At 36.6% G+C, this 14,661-nt stretch overlaps 1 protein-coding gene across 1 annotated transcript; it reads right to left on the bottom strand.

The window, feature by feature from the left end:
* Positions 1–5,592: 5,592 nt before the first annotated feature.
* Positions 5,593–13,082, bottom strand: oxtrb (oxytocin receptor b). Its single transcript, XM_048198932.1, has 3 exons — positions 11,898–13,082; positions 10,372–11,430; positions 5,593–6,745 (listed from the first exon to the last, which is right to left on the bottom strand). The coding sequence occupies exons 2-3, from the start codon at positions 11,291–11,293 to the stop codon at positions 6,519–6,521; spliced, it is 1,149 nt and encodes a 382-aa protein (XP_048054889.1). The 5' UTR covers positions 11,294–11,430; positions 11,898–13,082; the 3' UTR covers positions 5,593–6,518.
* Between the last annotated feature and the right edge of the window lie 1,579 nt (positions 13,083–14,661).

Raw genomic sequence — 14,661 nt, 5'->3', positions numbered from 1 at the left:
CATTCTAAATGTATTTTAATTGACTAAATCACGCAGTGAATGCGTGCATCTAAATATGCACGCGCTCTAGTCTAACCTACTAGACTACATCACATAGTGTATGCGTGCACTCAATGGGTGTTTTTTTTGTTTGTTTTTTGTAAAGTGAGGGACATAATCGATAATATCAGATCGTTAAATCAACAATTACAATATCATAGACGATATATATCGCACACCCTACAGCACTGGCCCGATCGGGCAAGCGACCTTTCCGTCTACTGTCCCGAGCGTCGTTCACACTGGCCTTGGGCCATCGGGCAGTCCTTATTGTATGAGATAAATGCATTTGTTGTGTGTGTGTAGCCTGCATATAATGGTATTTTGGCCAGCTGGGAACTCGTGAAGCGCTTTTAAAATGTGTAAAGGAATCAAAACAGCGGCGGGAATCCCTCCGTCACACACACAAACGATCTGCCGTGACTGCGCGAAGATGCGCGTCTGGTGCCTGTGGCAAACGCGCGACTATGACGAGAAAACCCGATATATGTGAGGGTTCTGTCCTTTTTAGGGTCTTCCTTTTTTTTGTTCGTTTACATGTCTTTGGTCCGTGTTGCGTTCATATATTATTCGAACCAAACCAGAGTTCGTTTGGAAGCAGACCGAGGGGGCTTTCACACTGGCACTTTAGTTCGAAACAGTAGGCTACGCGGTTCGCATGAAAAATCTCTAATGTGAAAGCTGTCATGCAAACCCGAGTACCTGAAGGAGGTGGTCTGAGTTCGGTTGCACTCAAACTGTGCCACGGTTCCCGTGAATATGAAAGCAACACGCACTTGTTCAGGAAGTAAGTAACCTGCGCATGCATTTTCGCCGATTGTAATGTATTGACTTAAAACACATGTAAGAGATGATAGTGTTGATGATTTTATCTTGGATTCGAGCGAGAGTTAGCTTGCAGTATATTCGCGCTTTGCGAGTGCAATCAGAGTGCCAAATGAATGGCAATCGTCTGTCTCCTCAAAATAGGCTGCTTGCAAACAGCGGAAAACCGTCTACATGTGGCGCACGTACAGTAAACACAAGTGTCGTTTACTCTGCTGCACATAATAGCAGCACATTAATAAAAAAAAATAAAAAAACATAATTTATTGACCCGCGTTCTGTTTTCTGTCATGCGCCTTGCACGTCTGTGATGACGTAAGACGAACGCAAACACACCAGGGTTCGAGGGTGTGTCTCAATCAGTTCCCTATAGCTCCCGAGCTCGTGAATCAGTATATCGTGAACACGAATTCGGGCACTGATAAGGACAGTAAAAGATGCTTGTTTACTACACATTGGGACACTTATGACTCTATTTCCGGCGACGTGACAACGTCCTCATTGTACAACATCACTACTGGTATTTATGAACAACAACAGAGCTGATATTTTCTGACATTACTTGTAATGTTATTTAAAGTACATTATGATTAATTATTTGCTTGTTACATATACGTGCAACATTTCAGCCGTGAATAAATTATAAATGTTAGCTAGATTATGTTCATTACCTGTCTAGCGATGTATGTTTATGCTGAAATATAATAAAATAACAGTTTGTATTTTTAAAAACATCTATCGCGTATCGTTATGTGTAGTGAGTTGGCTCACGTGATTCAAGTTTCGCGCTTCAGAACTTCCGTTAAGGGAGCATAGTGAGCATCGATGCTCCCTGGTTTTCACGGTGCATTGTGGGACTTTTCAGGGAGCGACCGTTTCAGTGCCCTGGAAGGATTCTGCGATTGAGACAGCCCTTAAAATGGCCGACTCCCTGGTCAGTGCCCTGACTACTGAACTAGGGAGCTGATTGAGACACAGGGTCAATTTGAGTGTGAAACCCGACCAACTCTGCGAGAGGCACCTGGAACAATCACGCCCGGGCTTGGACCGCAGCAAACGAGCCCAGTGTGAACAGGGGCGTGTGTAGGTTATTGGGGGCCCTAAGCAAATCTCCGGGACGGGCGGCCCGCGAACGCGTTCCCGGGGGTTTGTCAGCTGGCAATTTTCAATGCACATTTAAGAGTGCAGGTTGCAGCTATTATTATCAGTAATGGAAAGATTAGGCTTACCAGTATGTCACAATATCATCCTGTTTTGACTTTGTTTTCTGTTTTGCACCATTTCCTGCCAGTCTTTCATCATACAGTAGTTATGCAATTCGATTCAATAACAGTTATTTTGGATATACTGTATATAAGGTACAGTACATGGCAAATTTTCTTAAGAAAAAAAATCTCTCAACTAATGCTGTAAAATATACATGGATCAGTTGGTACTACATTAATATTGTAGGTTAAAATCAACTTTAAAATTATTTCTACTCCAATTGCTTTGCCTGGTGGGTAAACAAGCTACTGAGTGTGAAAGTCCCCCGAGACCCATCTATTCAGCGGTCTCGGTCCGCTTGTTTGTTGCGCACCAGGGTTCGGATGGCAGCTTTCACACATGTTCAAATGAACCGCATAAGCAATCGCACAGGTGTTCGTTTTAATCAAACCAAACATGACAAGTGTGAACGCACTAGAGTCAGCGACATGACAGAAAATTAAGCATCAGTGCAGGTGTGGTAAAAATAGGCAAGATGTCCTAGCTTGCTCTTTGTGTGTTTTTAAAACTTGGAGGCAGCAACTTTGATATTTCAGAAGAGTGGAGTGGGTAGAGGAAAAGGACAGGGAAGAGGTGAAGAGCGGAGGAGGGAAAAGAGATGAAGGGAGAGAAATAGCAGAGATGTAGGAAGCTGGGCGAGCGAGAGTGGTAGGCATTGAAAGAGCAAGAGGAGAGGTGAGCAGAAAGGAAGGGTAGAAGAGGAGTGTTGAGAGGGAGCGATACTGAAGAGGCTCAAATGAGATGAGCGCTACTCTAATTAATCATGTTATGAAACAGAGAACAGAGGGTTCAACCTAATGTAAGCAGTACAGTGGCCACAGTTTCAACAAAAAAAGAAGAGGAATGTCATAATGCCACAGTCAAGAAAAGAGCTCAGTTTTGTAACACAGTGAAGGTGAAATAAATTAAGTGGCTAGACATTATAGTCATTGATATTGTGTTTTTAAAAAAGGCTGTAGGCTGTAAATATATATTACCATTGGGGTCAGTAAGGTTTTTTTTAAAGGAAATTAATACTTTTATTCAGGAAGGATGCATTACAAAGTCGCAGTAAAGACATTAATAAAAGATTTCCATTTCAAATAATCACGGTTTCCACAAAAAGCAGCACAACTGTTTTCAGCATTGAAAGAAATGTTTCATCATATTACTGTTTTTATGTATTTTTGATCCAATAAATGCTGCCTTGGTAAGCATATGAATGAAACTTCATTGAAAACATTGAAAAATCTTACCTAACCCAAACTTTTGAACAGGAGTGTATTTTTTTTTTTTTTTAAACTTGCTGTAAAAATTTTTTTGAAACACTAGGTGTCAGTATGTATTCATTTGTAATCAGTGAGGTTTTTAGACCATACAGGACAGTTTTTTGAGAGAGAGAGAGAGAGAGATTGGAAATCATATACTGTGACAGACGATTCATCATTTGGCTCAAGAGTTTGTCTAATTATCTGTGAGATAATTTATAATATTGCTTAATCTGATTTTTACCAAAGGAACTCCTTCAATTTAAACTTTTAGTACATTCACAGATTTATAATGAGGTTTTAATGTGCTTCCGTCCCCAGTTAGACTTTGAAAATATGACTTATGGATTTGTGTGAAGTGGTTATATTAGATAATTTATAATTAAAAAGTGCAGGTTGTTCATGAACCAAGTTAGTTTTAAATTTTTTCCAAATCCAAATACGTGACTCGTTTCATCCCAGTTTTAATTGCATGGCAATGCCATTTCTTTCAACAAATAGAAAGCTGTATTCTTCCGTTCTTGAAAAATAACTGATTGGTTTCATGAGAATAATTGACTCTTATTTATGTGGGCTCACATCTTCTCATTGGTATAAGAAAACTGGAATGACTTCTTTGATGCTCCATGCCTGGTGTCAAATTTGAAATTGATTGTTTTGTCAGTGAGTGTTCAAATTTGAAATCAGTTGAAAAGGTTGTCATACAAGAAGCATATATATTTTCCATCAACAAATGATCATTTTCATTCATATCCACATCCACAGTTGTTATAACACAAAGATGTTTAATAAATAAGATTTTATTGTTTTCAAATGAATCACAGTGACAGTCTTATTTACAGTCAAAATAATGATGTGGGAACATCACAAAAAATTCATAATTTACTTACCCTCACATCCAAATCCATATGCCTTCTCTCTAATCTCTGAGCTGCTCTTTTCTATACTTTATGAAGAAAACATATTGTGTTACATGATGTTGTCAGGCTTCACGAAGGCACCCCAAAAGTCAATACGAGTAATACACTATATATATAGGCTACTCAAAGTCTTCTAAATCCTTGCAAAAGCTTTAAATTGTAGATGTTATGCATGTACTGTAACCCCTATAGCTCTTAGATCTCACTTGTGTGCATGCATATTCAAACTCACGACACGTCTGGTTTGAACATACGCGACTGCAAATGACATTTGACATGTCTGTTCCTATAAGGAAAACTATTGCATGGCTTAAGAAGAATATATCACCCAAGTTACTCAAAATCCTTGATTTTGTGATTCACGAATGAAGAGAAAATAAAATGAGTTTGAAAGAATGTTAATATTTTCAATTTGGGCGAACTGTTCCTCTTCAAAAAATAAAAACAAAAAGTTATTCCTTCTTGTACACACATTCACACACAATAAGAAAAAGTTATCATTTTGAATTTATGATATTTGTTACTTACTGTACTTCATAAAGTGTGGTTAATACCTTCATATACTAGAATGAAATGTGCTGATATGGCAAAAGTGAAGAAAGATACAATCAACAGGTCAAATGCTGTATTTCATTGCAGTGTATTTACTTGGTTAAAGGGGTAGTTTTCAATAAAATGTGGCTGCCTATACAATAGAAAGGCAAAAAAAAAAAAAGGGTGCTACCTGACAAGAGAAAACTTCAATACCCATAATGCACTAAGCATGTTCCAGTCCAATGTCACTCCCACCATGGATATGCTTACCAGTCACAAGCAACCTTGCTTTAGAAGGAAATACTTCTTAACAAACTTTTAGTCACAGTGATGTCAACTTGTGTTGTGAATTCAAAGATTAAATGTTTAGTGAGTTACTTTCGTGTACAGGTAAGAAAGCAGTTGCCATAGTGTTCCATTTTTTTACCATAATGTAGACAAAGAACGATACAATTTTCAGTGATTAAAAAGGCTACCGTTACAATAACTGTTCTGTTAATAATCCTCTGTTGATCCAACTGTCCGATGGAGATACAAAAATGCGAAAGTACAAGCACTGTACTGTACTGTGCTTTACTGCTTGTCTTCTTACATACAGACAATGTAACAATAAAAAGCAAAGTTAAACTTTAAATGTCCTTTTCTCCCTGTTAACTGTGAAATAACCAGTGGCCTTTGTCTCTTCAAGAGTTTTTATTCAGATAGTCACTACATATGTCCAGAACGCTTGATCTGAAAATATAAAGTCTGAAATCAAAGACTTTTTTGTACCAGGTCTCAGGCAGTTTAATGGAGTTGGTAAGTTTACCAGGAGCTTCATAACTCATACATGCAAAATACAAACAGCCGCTTAATTAATTGTTGCGAGAATTCTCCATCCAGCATCACTCCATTACCTCCACTTTTATATATCTGAACCCTTTTAAACAGAATTAATTTCATCCAAAAGCAAAATTCTGTTAATTGTGTGAAAATTCTTGTGTTCCGCAGAAAAAGTACAGCATACAGGTTTAGAAGGACATGAGGGTGAATAAATAGTGACAGAAATTTCATTTTTTGGTGAACTGTTTCTTTAAGCATACAAAGGTAAACTGCTCTTGTGACCCAACAGAGGATAAAGGCCTGATCACACCAAGGATGATAACTATAATTATAACAATAAAGATATAGTTCTAAAACTCATTCTAAATATAAAAGAATAGTCCTACAACTACAACAATAATGGCACAGAGAAGCAATATAATTGGAATCACATTCAGAAAAAAAAAATTTTTCCACATGGTGAATAACAAAAATAATGACAGCCAATCAGAATCCATCCTGCTTTAAAGAGCTTGAGCTTTTAAAGTGGCTGATGACAAAACTTAATAAACAGAACTATATCGTCCAGTGGTGTGGACGCTAATGTAGTTATCAAAATTTTTATACTTATCATTCTTGGTGTGAACGGACCTTGAGCGGTTTGGAGAACGCATGGATATATAGATGTACAGTAAATGGTTCCTGACTGCTACACGTCAAGCATTACTTTTGTAAAGATACATTTTAGGCTGAAGAGGATTGCATGGCTAATGTAGCTGAGGTCTGCACCACACTTGTAAAAATCATATTAATGATTCCTTAGCTTATGTTATCTTAGTGTTGAGTCCATGATAGTTATATGAACTGCAGGTATTCCAGCTTTCTCTCATGTAGTAGAGGTCTGTGTCACACTCTTCTGGCTGCCCGTGTTCCTCATTACACCAGTGCTTGATTGGCTCTTAGATCTCCATTGCCTCTTACAGCCACAGTGTGATGCCATAAGACAGTGCTGCATGAGATCCCGGAATAGATGACCAGCGAAAAACATGTAGATCCAGGGGTTACAGCAGCTGTTGAGACTGGCCAGAAGCATTGCAATGATAAATGCCATAGCTATTAGAGACAAGATTAAAAAAAAAGAAAAAGTTAGTAACACACAAGTCATGAGACTATTAAATATGAACATTATGTACTTGATTAAAATTGTACTAAAGATAATGTAAAATCTATGCATTTCCAATACTATGCCTAGATAGATAGATAGATAGATAGATAGATAGATAGATAGATAGATACACTGTAAATAATGATCGTGATTTTAACAGTAAAAGACTGTAAAAATGCTGCGGTGAAAAACTGTCAATTGGTTTACAGAAAGTTTCCGTACTATATACGGTGAATAAATGTAATAGATCTAACGGTACATTTAATGTAATTTTACGGTAAAATACCATTAAATGTACAGTTTTTGGAAGTGAAAAATAACAATTCATTGTAAAATTTACAGTGAAAAACCGTAAATTGACATTCCCACAATTCCCTGCGTGACACTTCACATTTGATATGTTTGTTGAAATAACTCTGTTTCTTCTTAGTTTTTCTCATTTTTTTCTAATTAGTTATGTACATTAGGGTTTTATGTTACATCTAATGTTGTTAAATTAATGTTTATTGCATTTTTAAAATTTCATGCATGTTACCATGATGGTGTTTAGTGTGTGTGTGAATGACACTGTGTGCACCACCTTCTATATGTTAGTGTTGTCCTTCTCAGCTTGTGGAAAATCTGCTTGTGATGAACTTTGATTCATCATGTGACTCTTATTACCACTGTGTTTGGTGACTGTCAGTGTATTATAAAGGTACAAAACAGATATTAGTACTTCATTAGGTTGGTAAATTAATAATTAATTAATTAATCAGTTAATGAAATACGTTATTTTACCATAAATTTAACAGATTTTTTTTTACATTGCTACTGTATTTTTTACGGTAAAGTTCTGGCAACCATAGCTGCCGGTTTTTTACCATAAATTTTACTGGGATTTTTTTTTTACAGTGTAGATATTTTTTATAACATTTAGAGTATTTTAAAATTTACATAATGACACTGACTAAATTGCACAAGGAAAAATCACTCAAATTTCATCTTGCACCACCAAAATACCACTCATTTACTGTATTTAAAATGTTTCTGATGACATTATTTACCAAAGGCAAAACTTAATGTCATTATTTACTTACAGTATTCTTTATCATTTACTTATTTTCTGTGAGATGTTATGTCCAAGCTGATGCTCTAAAATTGCTGGTGGCACAATGTGAAATAAATGGAAAAACAAATTGCTATCTAGTGGCAAGAAGAAGCTGGTACCCAGGTCCTGATAGGACCATAATCCATAACTCCTTCTATAGCCAAGTCCTAAAATTGAAAAATGTTGCCATAACTTTTAATAATGTTTCTGAGAAAAATCTTTCTCAAGAGGCATAAAAATCATGATCCTAAGAGTTCTTCCTAAGGTTTCATAATGTTATTGGCTAATAAACTGAAATGGACAATGATGTCTATGGTCATCTAAATCTGTGTATTTATTACACAGTCAATCCTCTGAAAATCATCACTGAACAAAGACAGCAGAATGAGAGTTTCTGTCGGGTCAAGATCTGCAAACTGAGTCATTTTCAAAAAAAAAAGAAAAAAAAAAAGAGATTTAGAATTGTTTCTAAAATAAGTCTGAAATAAGTTTATATGATGGATTGATAAATAGTGATAGGGGGTGGATGTGCACCTTTATAAATTCAATTAATTGTTCACTCAAAAATGAAAAACCATGGTCAATGTAATCTGCCATTAAAGAAGGGCTTCATGCAGATTCTGTTTCACAGGGGAAAAAATTCAATTCACAGACTGAAAGACATGAGCATAGTAATGATTAAAATAATAAGTAATGAAAAAAAATTATCATACAATTATAAAAGTAGCTCATTTTTGGATGAGCTTTTTTATGTGAGATTTTAACATCTAATTTGATCTCTATTGTCCTTTCAATGCCTATTGGAGCGATTATTTTAAATGTATTGTCCTAGATAATTGTATTTCAGCTATGATGGTTATTATATAATTTTTTTTATATTATATAATATAAATTTAAAGTCCAGACTTTGAGAAGGCATAAGTGTCATCTTATTACAGTGTTTCATAAGACAGTCTATTTTAATAAAATCTCTCATCTGTTCCTTTAAACATGATTTGAAACCTCTGTACTGTTTACATTTAAATTACAATGAGGTCCAAAAGTCTGGGAACACTAGTGAAAATATACTTCCATTGTGCATTCCTAAAAAAAATAGTGCAGAAGAATAAATAGTTTCTTTGTTTTCTTTTTTCAAAAACCATTGTTCATTTCCAGGTTTTAAATTCAAATCAAAACTCTGAATCCACATTTTCGATGTAATCTTTCGCAGCCCACTTTTTACGCATTTAGCATCTTGAATAGTAACTTAGATTGCACTAATTTTCACCCCTCTAACTTTACTGTGGAGAAGTAATACAGAAAAGGGGTGGGAAAAGAAAATATGTAGCATATGGATACCTCGCAGGTGTCTTCATTTCGGCCTTGAGGGTTTGATAACAGCACAGGACCTCCTCACAAATTATGTTATGAAATTACATGGAAATTACACTCCTAAGGATCTAGTCAGGATAAGGCAGGACTCCTTTGATGTCACGCTACATTTACTTTACCAAAACCACCTGAGGGTGTTTAAGCTTTGAACCGCTATTCCAAGACTTGTTTTTTTTTTAATCTTCCTCTGTCTATATTTTATTCTGAGGGAATGGTTATCAGTTGGTTTTAGAGCACAATTTTTATGAAGTTAAAAAGATATGACTGTAGGGGAGTGGGGGAGAAAACCATTACAATGGAGAGCACAAAACATCTTGTTGTATTGCCATCTTGTACATGAAACATCTTGTTGTATTGCCATATAATATATTACTCAAGCTATTTGAAACTCATAGAACAAAGTTGCATAACCTACAGATTATATGGATGTTAATGGTTTTTATTACTGTTTGAGGGCAAGATCAAGGCCTGCCTTCATGGGCCAACAAGTATTCCAGGGTTCCCAATGAAATTCCATGATGTCATACCAGTTGTTTATAAGGGTTTTAAAAAATGATTAGTTATCACAACATTTTTTCTTTTGTCAAATCAACTATAATTAATGTGGTTCAGATAACATAATATTTTGATTTTCTGTTGATTAGACCAATCACCTTCATTGTATTAACGCAAATTTTTAATTTCAATGAACTCAAAATTAAGGCAACCCGGCAACTTACATTTTTTTAAGTTAAACCGTCAATTCCTTTTTACAGTGCATAACTAAAAAGAAAAGCATATAGAAATTTCTGTATACAATATATATTCGTGATTTTGTCAAATTCCCTGTTATTTCCAGGTTTTCCATGACTGTTGGAACATCTGGACACTTCAAAATGTATAATTTTCATTGCATTAGATAGCCAAATATCAACCCAAGTAATTTTTTGTTTAAATATTCGCTTGAAAAGTGTGCTAGTATCATATTTCTTAAAAATAAATTGTATTACATATGTAATTTGATATAAGTGATGTTTTACTAGTGATATAACAATACATTTCATTACCAATGTTTATGCACAACATGTATTTGACACATTTTATGACCTGTTGATCAACAGAATTTCAACGAACCTTCTCTTGGAGCCATTGGATCCCAGGCTGACCACATTTGAACAAAGAAAAACGGCGTCCAGCAGATAATATAAGCCAGGACGATCACAAACGTCATTTTCACCGTCCTGATCTTAGCTTTGGAGATCAGCTTGACGCTGCTGACGCGGGAGAGCACGATGCCCTTGGCTGGTCGCGGGGTCAGAGACAGGCACTGATCGCGTCGGGTCTTCAGCTTAAAGTTTTGCCATATTTTATAACTTATAAGTCCATAACAAACGCTTAAAATAGCTACAGGAATGATATAGATGGTGAGACTAATCCATGTGACGTAAGCCTTTGCGCCCCAGGGCTGAACAAAATCCCCCCAGCAGTCGAAAACCCCATCACCCACTTCTCTGAGAGAGAAGATGTAAACCTGTGGTAAACTGAAGAGCAGGCTTATAATCCAAGAGGCCAAAACGTAAAAACGGTCCTTACGACGGCGCAAGGATCGTAGAGGCTGACATATAGCCATACATCTGTCTATAGACATCAGCACGAGCATGTAAGTGGACGCGAACATGCCAACCACCTGTAGGTACTTCACCAGACGGCATAGAAAGTCTGGTCCATAAAAGCGAAAGGTGATGTCCCAGATAAGTTGGGGGAGAACTTGAAAAACCGCCACCACCAGGTCAGCAATGCTCAGGTGTTTCATAAAATAGTACATCCGCGATTGACCGTGTTTACTCGTCTGGATAGCCACAAGGACGCACACGTTGCCGGCGAGCGCCAGCAGCAGAATACACACAAGGACGGTTACTTCGACTTTAGCCACTTCTTCATTGCGCTTGAGAGGGTTTACTGTTTGGTTCAATCCTCTGCTGTCGTTTCCCCTGCTTGAATTCGCCCAGGAGTCGTTGAACTGCCAGAGAACCACGTCTTTCAGCAAGCTCTCCATTGTGCGTAAAATGCGCGGATGAGCGCGCTGTTGTAGCGGCTCTCACGCGCTATATATCGTTACACATGTGTTGAAGGATGCAGGTATGATGTGCAATTAGCACTGTATTGTCGATGATAAAAATTCGGTCCAGTTCACTGCAAAATAAACGTTAATTAAGATGTTTAAAATCATATTTTTTAAAGATAAATATCAATTTTTAAGACGCTATCTGTTGAGATTCGTCTTGCGCAACCCAAATTGTCCTTATTGGCTATGTAAACTATCTTGAAAACCTTTTAAACAAAACACTTTTCACCGTCAGGAGAGCACTGACTAACTTTTGTGGTTAATGAAATGTTCGATACACCCATTTAGACTTACATAGCCAACATAATGTAAACATAATGTTAAAAAAAAAACAACGGCCTTTTGTTTTGACTTCCTTTGGGGGGTTTCCAATCGGCGTTTTCTTTAACACAGAGCATCGAATAAACAATATTTATTATTAACAGCTTTTAAATTGGAATTTTAATAGGAAATACCAATACCAGTTGGCTGTAATATACATTAATATTTTAATATAAAGATTTAAAATATGCATTTACAGTTTAAAAAAACCTACCTGAAATGTATTTCGGGAGAGATCCATTCTGTATGCCTTGGGTTTGAAATGGAAGTATTAGCTACTGATGTATTGCAAAACTGCAGCGTTTACTTTCTCCTATGGGTTCTATGGGATACAGCAGCTCTGTCTGCACAAATCCTAAAGCAGAGCACAGTTATATGCGAGTGCACCGTGGATTTGTCCTGCACTTACACATTTCTACCACTGAGTGCCATTGCGCTGTGCTGCAATATCAAATGTATTTTACCATGAAGATATTTATAGAAACAAGAAGCAGCAAACATGTGGCAATTTGGCAACATGCCTTTTTAGGGCACATTGTCAGAAAAGTGTTAATTGAACTGTATCTTTTTTCCTGAGCAATAATGATGGAAAAATTCAAAAGCTTTTTTTTGTAGCCAGGACTGGTCAGGTGTGTACCTACATGACCAGTTAATTCAAAAAGGCTTATCTCATCCCTTGGATTCCCTGCTTCTTTTTCATGTATCTCATGTTCAGTTCTGTCCTTTCATTGCATTTTCCACTGCACTATTCATTTGCATTGTTTCTGACCAACACTAACATTTTCCTCCTGACGTGCTGCATGGCTTGCTTCTTTCAGGGGTAATATCCTGCCCCTGCACTTAATGCCCTGTCAGGTACAGAAGGAGTCTGCCAGTTGTAAATTAAATCCATTTTACATGCATACTGTGATACAGTAAGAGTTTCAGGACACTTTTTTCCACTGTTTTCTTGTGTTAGATTTTGCCACAGCCACTGATTAAAATGTATAACCGGTCATACATATTGATTAAAATATTCCTAGTGGACAACCCCAAACCAAGATTGACAGTCAAGTTGGGTTTTAATGACATTTCAGAATAATCACTTATTTGGTCTCCACGGCGGATGAATTTAAAACAGTGAGAGAAAAATGGCCCGAGAAACATGTCTGGTAAGGTTACTGCTAGAAATAAATATTTAACTAACAGTGCTACTGTGCTCCAATTATTTTTCAAGGCTGATAATATTCAAATCAAATCAATTCCTTATTTAGCAAAGTTTCGGAAGTTGAACATTGTTTTCATGCAGGGAAAAAAAATTCAAAGAGTTCACTACCAAACAGTTTCTTTCCTGACAAATGGAGGATGTAACCCCCTCCGATTCACCTCCATGTGGTTTTGTCAATATGAGAATGCTTTGTAGAAATCACCCAGGAATTCGCCCTGTTTGTTAGTGACATTACAAAAACAGTTATACAGTACATAACCAACTCAGGAAATTTGAATGAATTATATGAGTTGCACTGAATGAATAGTAATTATGTTCTCACTCTTGCAATGAGCCTTAACAAGGAGAACAAGTAATTAAACCACTGATTAGCACTTCCTGTGATTGCACCGTCATCCTAAGTATCCTGCTGAAAAGACCAGCATGAATTTCCAACATGATAATAATGGTTGACTAAAGAGTTACAATAGGCGGCTAGCGAACTCAAAACAACTCTATTTTGGCCAAGAGTGAGCTTTAAAGGGTTAGTTCACCCAAAAATTAAAATTCTGTCATTAATTACTCACCCTCACGTCATTCCACACATGTCGTTCATTCATCGGAACACAAATTAAGATATTTTTGATGAAATCTGAGAGGTATATGACTCGTCCAGAATATTATCAAAACTTTCAAGGTCCAGAAAGGTACTAAAGACATTGTTAAAACAGTTGATGTGACTGCAGCGGTTCAAACTTAATGTTATGAAGCGACAAGAACAAAAATAATGACTTTATTCAACACTCTTCTCTTCCCTGTCATTATCCGCAGTAAGTACAGTGAAGGCTTCCGTGTTTACATCCGAATGCCGGCTCAGTATTGGCCAAAGCAGCATGCATGAGCAGCCCGACTCATGCGTATTATGCTGACGCAGGAGCCGGCCAATAATGAGTCGCCGTTCTGATGTAGAACCCGGAAGCGCTGGACGTAAACAACGTATGAGAATGACACAGAGGAGAGGATATTGTTGAATAAAGTCGTTATTTTTGTTTTGTTTTTGTGCACAAAATGTATTCTTGTAGCTTCATAAAATTAAGTTTGAACCACTGTAGTCACATGGACGGTTTTAACAATGTCTTTAGTACCTTTCTGGACCTTGAAAGTGTTGATTATATTGCTGTCTATGGACGAGTCATATACCTCTTGAATTTCATCAAAAATATCTTAATTTGCATTCCAAAGATGAACGAAGGTCTTACAGGTTTGGAACGACATGAGGGTGAGTAATTAATGACAGAATTAATTACATTTTTGGGGGAGCTAACCCTTTAACACTGTTTAACTGTTGTATTCAAACACACTGTGTTTTGGGAGAACTGCTCCCCAATTATGCCAAAATGACAACAAATCTGCAGCAGTGCTGGTATGCCATCTATGAAAGAATGTTATCTTGTGTACACATTACCTGTGAAAACCTTCACTAGGTGATAGCTGTGGTTTGCATTGTTTGGTTGTGTGAACATTTCATCTTCAAGCTCAAGGTCAACTGGAATTTTCTATTCAAAATCTACAATTTGCAAGATATGAACAAAATAGCTTTATAAAACACTACCAATCAAAAGTGTGGGGTGGGTAAAATTATTATTTTTTTTTTCTTTTATTCAGTAAAGTGTCAGTAAAGACATTTCTAATGTTACAAAGATGTTACAAAATAATTTGAAAACTTTCTATTCATCAGAGAGAGAGAAACGGTTTCCACAAAAATATGAAGCAGCACAACTGTATTCAACAT

The sequence above is a fragment of the Megalobrama amblycephala genome, linkage group LG8 (assembly GCF_018812025.1).
Source record: "Megalobrama amblycephala isolate DHTTF-2021 linkage group LG8, ASM1881202v1, whole genome shotgun sequence".
NCBI lineage: Eukaryota > Metazoa > Chordata > Actinopteri > Cypriniformes > Xenocyprididae > Megalobrama > Megalobrama amblycephala.
The sequence above is the reverse complement of the archived record's forward strand: the minus strand, read 5'-3'. Positions and strand labels throughout refer to the sequence as shown.

Excerpts from the sequence above, each read along its gene's own strand:
- oxtrb (XM_048198932.1), bottom strand. The coding sequence starts at position 11,293 with ATGGAGAGCTTGCTGAAAGACGTGGTTCTCTGGCAGTTCAACGACTCC. Across the intron at positions 6,746-10,371 it reads TCCAATGGCTCCAAGAGAAG|CTATGGCATTTATCATTGCA; the intron begins GTTCGTTGAAAT and ends TGTCTCTAATAG.